General features: G+C 36.0%; 1 protein-coding gene across 5 annotated transcripts in view; it reads left to right on the top strand.

Moving 5' to 3' along the window:
- The first annotated feature begins 541 nt into the window (after positions 1–541).
- NOX4 (NADPH oxidase 4) overlaps positions 542–10,795 on the top strand; it is a 140,423-nt gene continuing 130,169 nt past the window's right edge. For 2 of the 5 annotated variants that reach the window (XM_011363282.2, XM_011363281.2), the window contains exons 1-2: positions 667–1,175; positions 1,822–1,917. In XM_011363282.2, coding sequence (XP_011361584.1) covers positions 1,119–1,175; positions 1,822–1,917 — 153 coding nt within the window. In that variant the 5' untranslated portion in view covers positions 667–1,118. The other 3 variants (XM_023532490.1, XM_011363283.2, XM_023532488.1) reach the window with 3 other exon arrangements.

Genomic DNA, 10,795 nt, shown 5'->3' with positions numbered 1-10,795 from the left:
TGGAAAATATATTTCATCTTTTCTTTTTTTTAAAAAAAGCTTGAAAGCCGTCAGATTAGGCTGTTAGTGATTTACTTTTTCAGCCACTTGTTAGTTGTCAAAGTTGGGAGGTTCTTGATTTCATAAAACTATTGAACACTTATCGTGCATCAGATATCCTTCTATATGAATGATTATTTTCTCTCCCCTTACACTACTATGGTAGCTCGTGTCAATCCCACACTCTTCTTGCCCTTTACCTGGTCTCTGATACAAGTTTCAGAGGATTCCTATTACTAAGCAGACTTGATGCTAGGTAGAACAAAACCGCCCAAATAAAGTGAATCTGAGCTGCCCTAAAGCCCCTGAGAATTACGTCAGCTTTAACCATTAACCGTCTGAGCTCTTTTTATGAAGAATTTTCTTAAAAGTTTCCCATCAGTGGGTTGGAGTAGGGCTGGGGGATAGAGACGAGGGAGGAAGAGGGAGGCTTTAGGTATGCGTTGTGAAGGGGGCGTGTGAGGGTGGGATGAGTTGCTGAGGATGGGCGGGAGCAGGGGAACGCTAGAACACAAAGGCTATTTCCGGCCTTAATTTCGTTACCAAGTTTCTTTACGTTGAACTTTTTTGGAACTAGGTGTGTGTGTATACGAGAGGTAGGCCAGGGTCCCCGCTTTAAGTGTGAGTACCATTATCCACATCTTTGTCTTTCTGTACTGGGCAGGCCCGTCTGGGCTGCGGAGGACGCCTCCTAGTTCCCAGCTCGGGACATCCTGAGCAGCAGCAGCCACAACAACAAGCTCGCCCCCTGACAAAGGGGCCGGCGCGACGGTGCAGCCTTGCGCAGCGGGGGCCGCGGGGGACGGGGAGCGCGCGCTCGGAGCGCGGGGCGGGAGCCGCGGAGTGGGCAGCGCAGACCCGGTGGGGGCCGGAGCCGCAGCGCCCGGAAGACCCGGCTCCAGGGCGTGGACCCCGCCCGGGCTGGCTCCGTGCCGGCCTCCGGGCTTCCACTCAGTCTTTGACCCCCGCCGTCCCCACCCGGCCCCCCCGCAGGCCGCACAACTGTAACCGCTGCCCCGGCCACCGCGGCTCCTTTTCGGGCCGGCGGGCGGCGAGCGCAGCGCGGCGGGGCCGTCGGCATGGCTGTGTCCTGGAGGAGCTGGCTGGCCAACGAAGGGGTTAAACACCTCTGCCTGGTAGGATGGCGGGCGAGGCTCTCCCTGCGTTTTGTCTCTTGTGCAGCGATTTTGATTCATTCTCGGAGCGTGTGCGGGTGGGAAGCTGGACGTAGAAGTTTTGCCTCTAATTCTAACATTCTCAACTAATAAAACTTTCAGCTGTTATTACCTAGAGATAATACCGATCCCACCCTTGCTCCAAAAGCATGAGAACTTTCCTATCCACTGATGAGAGGGCGGATGTGGAGGAAGGGAGAAGGGATAACCTTAATGAACACGGCTTTTTCTTAACCCTTTAAACATCTCCGTTCCTTTGCTCTTTTCCCAGATTGCTTCTATTCCATGTATTTTAACAACATACAACGCTTGGGACATGGTGATATCACTAATTTCTTAGTCTCATTTTATACTGCAGGAGATACCTGCAGATCATTCAGGAGACCTATATGCAACCCAACTACTTAGTTTCAGGTGCAGGGGCTGAGTGAGGTCAGACTTGTTTTCCTTTGAGTGTTTTTCAGCTTGCTGGTTAAGTGTGCTTTCTGCGATTACTAATTGAGGTTCCATTTAAAGTGCTATGTCCAGGGAATGTACTTGAGGTTTCCATTCATCAGGTAATGTTTACTTTTAATTTTCGTTTTCTCTCTCCTTTTGTATATTTTAGCTTATCTGGCTCTCCCTGAATGTGCTGCTTTTCTGGAAAACCTTCCTGCTGTACAACCAAGGGCCAGAGTATCACTACCTCCACCAGATGTTGGGGGTAAGTGGGACTTGAGTGATCTGGTGAAATGGATTTAACGTGGGCAGACATTGCTACAGCCCTTGGTCAATTCTTCCATTCATTGAAGAAACATTTGTTGTTCATACAGAAATATTTGTTATTTCTCTAAAGTGGTCAAGTTTTTCTTGTTTTATCATTTATGCTTGTCTGGGTTAAAATGATTGACTCTTTTAAGAACTGAAGATAATATTTGCCAGAGTGAAACTGATGAAACTGCCAGACCAGGCTAGCAGTGCCTGAGAAAAGTTGCTACTGCTTGTCAGCTGCAAAGTACCCTGAAGGAGCTGCTTGGTCAGGAGGACCAACCAATGACAGGCTGTTAGTTTTTAATAATCAAGACTTCAGCCCTGCCCATAAGCTAATACAGAGGATTTCTGTGTGGTTTTCTTTTATTGCCAGTTCTCATACTTTGTGAGCACAAAGTATGTGTCTAATGCAGCATTCATTCATCAACATTGAGAAGCAGTTAATTCTTAGGAGTTGTCTGAAATCTCTCTTTCTATTGGAAATAACTATTTATTCAACGGTTTATTTATACTGATGATATACCGGACACTTTACGAATATTTTGTTTAAGACAGGAAACTATTCATTCCATTTTTACACATAGGAAAATATAGGCTAAAGAAGCCTAATGACTTGTTCAAGTCCCTTCGGATGCTTAGTGTCAGAGATAGGATTTGAATGCAGTGCTGTCTGGTCTTTTGCTTTTTCTCATACTACACAAATTTTCTAAATTGCTTTACTGGTCCATCTCAGATACTTATGCCACTGGTTGGTATTATTATTCTTTATTAGTGTTGCCCAACAGAAATGTGAATCATAAGTAATTTCACATTTTCTGGTAGTACATTTAAAAAATAAGAAGCATTAACTTCAGTAATATGTTTTATTTAAAATAATATATCCAAAGTATTATAACAGATTAAAGTATTCAACATGTGGTCAATATTTAAAAGAATTAATAACATAATTTACATTATATTTTTGCCTATTAATTCCTTTAGATATAGCATGTCTTTTACGCTTCTGCACATCACAATTCAGCCACAAATTATCATCAGAAATACTTGACCTGCATTTAGATTTCATAAACTTTTACAGACAAAATAGTGGATTCATATACCCAAGTTTTTCCAAACAAATATGATTTTCCCATAACACAAATGACTGTCGGCTTTTAAATTTAAATTAATAAAATTAATAAACTTAAAATTCAATTCCTTGGTGGCCCTAGATACATTTTACATACTCAATTGCCACGTATGGCTAGTGGCCACCATTTTGGACAGTATAAGTGTAGGTTCTGGGGGAAGATAGTTCTACCTTCATGACCATATGCACTTATCATTCTGCTTTAAAGCAAACACCTAACCACCAATTAGAACAATAAAAAAAATCAGGATATGGGTAGTCCTCTTGCTCCCCCTCTCCAAACTTAGAGTTGGTATTGGAGAGGAAGCTATGCGTTCTAGTTATTGGTATGTAACTAAAAAAAAAAATCTCTGAGTTCTCCCTTATCTGGTGGTGGGAGCTTTTGAGAATGAAGGTAAAGATATTTTATTTTCAGAACTGGAGTATCTATTTTTATTACTGGTAGGCTACTGTTCTCAGACCAAAATTAAGGATTAAAAAAATTGCATAAGAACTGACGGGGAAAAAGAAGATGTCAGATGATGGCATATAAAATAACATTGGGATTAATATGTTTTAGTGGGAGTTTTCATCATGATTGTTCATTCCCAGGCTGGTCTGATCCAGACCTGGAGGCAACATGGTCACGGCTGGTTTATGCCTGAGTTAATGTGCTAATCAGACTGTGTACTTTCTAGGAGATGTTTAATTATGACATGCTGTGAGTATTAGAGTCTTAAAATTATCTAAGAAGGAAAAGGGTCTTTTAAGGGAAACCAAAACAACACCCAAATACCCCAACAGACGAACCAAACAATAACTTCCTCCACCATCATATAACAACTTTTTAAAAAATTAAATTTATTGCGGTAATGTTACTTTATAAATAGTAGACTCCATTGATTACTTAAGATGAAATCTGTTTTTGATTTATTTATTTTCAAGGAATAGAAAATGTAGTTGCTTGTACTTTAATAAAAAGTACTAATGTGTTGTGACCAACTCTGAGAAATTTAATTTCTTAAATTTTTTGAAATGTTGGAGCAATTTAACTGAGAATACCATTTAAAGGAACCTTCATACTCACGTTCGCCTATTTCTGAGTTGTATTTCTGACATTTTAACAATCAAAAGATATAATTTAATTGATAGAAACATTTTAATTTGATAAGAGAATGTGTTTTGTGGTACCAAATTCAATGTGTCTTAGTTTTATATCTTTTTCCCTTAAAACTAACATTTGTATATGGACTGTTCAATTTTAACCTAGTTATTCTTACGATGCAGTGATAAGAATGTAATTTTTTTTTTTTGCTTTGTCTGGAAATTATTATTTTAGATTTGCTGCCTTTTTTTTTTCTTTTTTTAAACTCTTATTGAGATTCCTATGTTAATTAGAAGAATGTTGTGAGCATTGAGATTTTTTTCTGATCTCACAGTGATAATCTTTCTGAGGTCAATCATTATCCTTTAAGAGATTTAAAATCATTAACTAATTTACCCTCTCGAGAGTCCTAGGAGTTCTACCATAATTAACATTTGTTTTCAGAGACAGAAATCTGATGTCATGTGCATTTCTTAAGGTTGGAGATTGGAATCTCTAGATGAATGGACCTAGGATTTTAAGTCAGTATTGGTTTCACAGCTAGCCTAGGCAGCTTTAATTCTGCTGAGAAGGAGTATATTTCTCTTGTCAATTTCAGAAAAAAAGACTTGCTCATTAACTTTTTCCTTATTACACAGAATATTGTAGTTTCAATTCAGGGAATGTTTTTAACTAAATGTATTTTTGTTTGTTTTTATTCTTAACATTGTGCTATTTGAAAACAATTTACTCCCTGTTTATTGACAGGTGAAATGGGTTATATTACTTTGATGCAATCGTTTTATTCTTAATCTATTTACAATAAAGACTCATAACTTTTTTTTTTATGGTGATATTGGTTAACAAAATCCAATAAGTTTCGGGTGTACAATTCAACAGTAAGGCATATATATGTTGCATTGTGTGTTAGTACTCATAGTTAGATTTCTTTTTGTCACCACATTTTTAACCTCTTTTACCCCATCTACCACCCCTCCCCCTCCCTCCCATAACCAATAGTCTATTGTCATGTCCATGAAGACTCATATCATTTTAGATTTAGAAGAAAGCTTTGATATCCTTACTTAGATTTCTTCCTCATTTTCTCAAATAGAAAAAATGAAGTTGAAGTGATTTCCTCACTATCAGCCACTGAATTAGTGGCTTTGTCATCATTCTGGTTTATTGATTCTCTTTTAGTTCAATATTCAGCCTGTTGTAATGAACAACTCATGAACATATGCAAGAACACATTAAACCCCATACTCAATAGACCACTAGCTTTTCATCTTATTTGAAATGATATTTAAAGATATTTAGCAATTTAAGAAGTTAAGAAAAATTTTTAATTCATCCTTAAGATAACATATTTTCAGCAATCCAGTTGTTTTAGATTTGTCTCAGACAAGTTGTTCATGGATCATAAGATTTATTTTTATTTAAATAATTTCTGATTCCACAATATTTTAGCAGAATTTTAGCATTTAATGTTTAACTTCCTTGTTTTATACAGTTAAATGTTCACTGTATAATTTTTTATCAATTAATTTGAGATTTTCAAATGTGCTTCCTTCATTTCATTATTAGTAATATTAATAATATCAATAGCAAATTGCATTTATCAAGGACTAAATTCCAGGCATTAATCTAAGAGTTTTGCATGGAATAATTTATTTAATCTTGTCATTCATTCTGTGAAATAGATATTTTTAATTTTTCAGCTAAGAAACTGATTTAGAGAAGTTTTGTAATTTGCTAGTGAGTGACAGAAGTAGGACTCAAGCCCAAACATCCTGGTTCTAGAACTTGTGTTCTTAACCATTGTGCTCTTATGCCTCTTTGTAACATTAATATTAGGGTAAATCATATGGAATTGCCATGTTGATGGAACAAAAATCAAGTACAGCCATTTCATGTGGTTCACACAGCTAACAGCTGGAGAAGCCCAATTTGAGCCCACATTTGTCTGATTCCAAAGACTGTACTCTCAATTACTCTGCTTCACCAGGGCAGTTCTGAGATAGGTAGGGCTAGAACTTGAAATTTTCTACCTTTATCCGAGGTTCCTATGTATTCTACCACAGTGACTCTGGGTAGGATGGTTTGTATGTACATATGTTTGTGTGTTTTTGTATCAATAAGTACTCAATCAATAGTAAAATTAAGATTATAGGTATGGATTTTTCTTTAAAAAGTTTTTTTATTATTCCTTGTATTTATAAATTTGTATTTATTTTTTAATTTAAGTATAGTTGGTATACGATATTAGTTTTATTAGTTTCAGGTATACAACGTAGTGATTTTTATACCTTAAAATGTGATTAACCCAATTAATTCTAGTAATCATCTGTCACTATGCAAACCTATCACAATATTATTGGCTATATTCCCCTTTACTTTTTTCTCCCATCCCCAAGCCCCTTCCCATCTGGCAGCCATCACTTTGGTCTCTGTTTCTATGAGTCTGTTTTTGTTGTGTTTATTTGTTTGTTTTGTTTTAGATTCCACATATAAGTGAAACCGTATGGTATTTGTCTTTGTCTGACTTATTTTATTTAGGTTCTCTAGGTTCATCCATGTTGTCTCAAATGGCAAGACTTTATTTTTTTTAATTGCTGTGAAATAATATTCCTCTGTGTGTGTGTGTGTGTGTGTCTATTGATGGACACCTAGCTTGCTTCCATACCTCGGCTATTGTAAATAATGCTGCAGTGAACATAGGGATACATATATATTTTTGAATTAATGTTTTTGTTTTCTTCAGATAAATACCCAGAAGTATAAATTGCTAGGTTGTATGGTAGATCTAGTTTTAGTTTTTTGAGAAGCCTCCATACTGTTTTCCATAGTGGCCGCATCAATTTGCAGTCCCACCAAGAGTGCACAAGATTTCCCTTTTCTTGTTCTCAAGCCTGAGGTGGACTTGTACAGTTAGTAGGTATCCTAACTGATAACTACTGCATTAATTTGCTTGGGCTTCCATGACAAAGTACTACAGACTGGGTGGCTCAAATAAGAGAAATTTATTTTCTCACAGTTCTGGAGGCTGTATGCTGTATGCTTTTTCTTGGGAAACACCCAATCTGTGGGAGAGGAGCCTGTAGAACTACAGAATGTTATAGAGACCTTGGGAATTATTCTAGTTCATTTATCTCATTTGATAGATCAGCTTATATAGTTAAATGCCTTCTTTGTGGACTCAGTAAAAGCTCAATGTGGATGGTAGTTCTTCTAACTCGAGTCAGTATTTCTAGTTCATCATGCTGACCATTACATTGATCATAAAATTGATTCTAAAAGTGCCTAGGTAATTCTGAGGAGGAAAATTAAACAACCCTATTTCTTATTGAAAAGATCATGGGCTTTGGAACTATATGGGAGTTTGAATCCCGGCTCAGGCATTTATCTCCCTTTATGAATGATTACTTCTTATGAATCATCCCCTTATGAATGATTACAGATTACTTCTCTGAGCCTAAGTTTAACTCATCTGTAAAGTTGGGCTTAAACCTTCTTCTTAGGTTAGTTAGTGAAGATTACATGAGAAAATGCAGGTGAAATGCTTAGCACTTGGTGCATATGCATTTAGCAAAAGATAGCTATTATTGTAAATATTATGTAGTATTGTTTAGTATTAATGGTATTAATATTATTAATAGTACTAAAGAGCAATATCATTTTTTATGTTTATAAGTGAAAATATTAAATGAAATTTAGAGAAGTGTAAAAAAAAAAAGAAACTTGCTGAGCATGTAGCAGATGGCATTATGACAGAGAGACTTATTCTTTCCTTTGGTTGACCTCTGGCTGCCTCCTTGTTCCTTTTGGACAGAGGAAGGCTATTTGTAATTGGTGCACAATTTATGGCAATTTGGTGGTTATGATTGCTCGATGGAATTTCAGCTTGAGGTAGAATGCATTTTATTCAAAAAAACATTTATTAATCTTCATCAAACCTTGGAGTCTTCAACAGATAAACAAGGGAAATAGTGCCTGTCTTAGAAGATTATTGTGAAACTTGAAGAAAATTAAACGAAATCATAATAGTAATAGCTGGAGTCAACAGTCACTGAAATCTTCTTATGGGCCAGACATTATGTTAAATTCTTTATGCATTCAAAGAACGTGTAAAGTTTTGTCTGGTCTACAAGGTAGGTTCTATTATATGAGGAACTTAGAGCACAGAAGTTAATAACTTGCTCATGAATTAAAGTTTCTAGCATAAAGCCTGTATATAATAAGAGTTCCCAAAACGACAGCTTTTATCTTTCCTTCCCTCTTCTCTCATCTTTTATAGCCATATACAACAATTCACTTAACTGTTCTGTACCCCAATAAAATATGATGAAACTATCCTCTTTGTCTCAGAGTGCTGTGCTGAGAGGATTGGAGGGCTTAATAGATGCAGACTTACTTTGAAGAATTGAAAGTATCACAGATGTTAATTAAAAAAAAAAGGAGGTTGTTATTATATGTCTCCCATTCATTCCTCCCAGGTTTTAAGGCTCTAGCCACGGTTCCATAACAGAGGACCTCTAGGAGTCATAAAGGATGGTTAGGACAAAGGAATGCAAAGATTTTGTTTTTGTGACAGAAAAGTGTTAGATGACTCTAAACATTCAATGTACTTTACATTTACAGTGTTACTAGTGAAATGGGAACTTGAAGGTCCGTGACCTGTTGTAATTAATAATTTTGCCAAGGCATGAAGGAAGAGTGAGACTTTCGTAGATTACCTAGGTGGGGAGTGAGCCTACTTCAGTTCTTAGTATCCACGGCTTAATGCAACTTTGTAATATGGTAAAAGTCACTCAATGTGAAAAACAGTTACTTTGTGAAAAGTAGTTTCTGTTGAGTTCTGGCAATGAGACTAAAAGAAAAGTAGATTATGGAGAAGATGGACTTTTCATGATCGATAAAATTTGTTTACATTTTTAGAAATTGTGAAATTGAATTTAATGACTCCTATTTATGGATAAATGAATCTAGTACATATTCTACAGGGAAAAATTACATGCTTTGATGCTTTTCCTGGATTTGGATATTGTTAAAGGTCTCCAGACATCAAGTATATTAGAGGCTTGATATTGTTTAAGGCAAGAAAAGATGAGTGATGTATACAAAGTGAAAGCATTTTATACATCTGAGATTTAATTTTTAAAAGTGGGTTCTTCAGCACAAAGATAAATAAATGAAATTATCTATGGTAAAATCCTTTCTGACTGTATTCCTTTTTCCTATGATAGGATTATCAAACAGCTGATTTCAAGTTGCAAGTAATTTTGCGCTGTGTAATCTTGGAAAGCTCAGGTCCATAGGAAGGATCTGAAGTGGTAGTGGTCCAAACAAGTTTCTTTTTTTCCCATGCTACACTTTGGTTCTCTTTGTTAACTTTTCCCCCAATATATTCTCTTGTACATACCTTCCAAAATTAGCATCTTATCCTGCGTGAACTCCCTGTCACCTCATCTTGTATGAGAACATGGATTTCAAGGTGGGTAAGCGTGCCCTAAGAAGAAACAGTTCTGGAACAAGAAAATAAGAACCACTATTGAGAATACAAATAAGATAAAGTGATAAGAGTGTTTTAAACTCCTACCGATTTTCTTTAAACAAGTTTCTTTTTATAAATTACTTTGGGCCTTTGAAGTTTGTTAATTCTCTTGGTTTAAAAAGCGTGGACCCAAAAACATACTTGTAAAGTGATTTGAGTTATGCAAACGAACGTGAACATACAGTTTTCTTTTTCTTTTTTACATAGCTCAGAATATCTAAAGGGAAAACCAAGCAAATATCATCCATAAGTGGTCCATGCTAATGGATTCCAACTGGAAAACAATGACTCATATTAAATCACAAGAATGTAGAACTTCAGTATGAGAGTTCTCCTGCTTGAGAAACGGCATTTGCTGTTTGGCATTGCTTTGTATTATATTCATTACCTACCGTGGAATTTTTCTGGGGATTGGGCCTTAGCTTGGACTATGTAGAACCCATCACTGAACTTCTCAGCTATTTTGATCTTATACATTTTTTTTTTTTAATGTAAGAGAGTGAAAGAACGATTCAAAGAGTTTAGTTTCCTAGATTATAATGGGTCTACAGGGTTTCTTTTGGTTTGCCTGAAGAAAATTAGTCTTAGACTTGTACTTGTTTTAAAGCTTGTGTGTTATGCTTAAAGAAGAAAACGCATTTTGTTCATCTACAGATTTTAGTATATCAAATTTAATTAGTTAAAGTCTTGAATGGCATTCATTCTAATTCTTGTTAAAAGCAAGTGTCTACCATTGCCTTTTCCAAAGCATAGAGTGATTATTAGCTTGAATTTCGAATATAGTAATACCATGAAAATTCCAGCTTATTGATGGCAATATTATAATTTAGTGAAAAGAACAAAGATTTGTGAACAAATTGACCTAAGTTAAAATCTTGACTTTACCTCTTAACAACTGTATCTTTAAGTAATTATTGAAATCTTCAAAGCTTTAGTTTTCTCAATTTTAAAGTGAGGTTATATTACTAAATTGAATGACATGATAATTCCAATATTGAAATATTTTAACTTATAAAAGTGGCAATTTTGAATAGTTTTATCTGATTTTTCTCTTATTAAAATGTTTTTGAGGGAAGGATTAAGAT

This window comes from Pteropus vampyrus, unplaced genomic scaffold (genome assembly GCF_000151845.1).
Source record: "Pteropus vampyrus isolate Shadow unplaced genomic scaffold, Pvam_2.0 Scaffold84, whole genome shotgun sequence".
In the NCBI taxonomy this organism is placed as follows: domain Eukaryota; kingdom Metazoa; phylum Chordata; class Mammalia; order Chiroptera; family Pteropodidae; genus Pteropus; species Pteropus vampyrus.
This window is presented reverse-complemented; position numbering and strand designations above follow the sequence as displayed.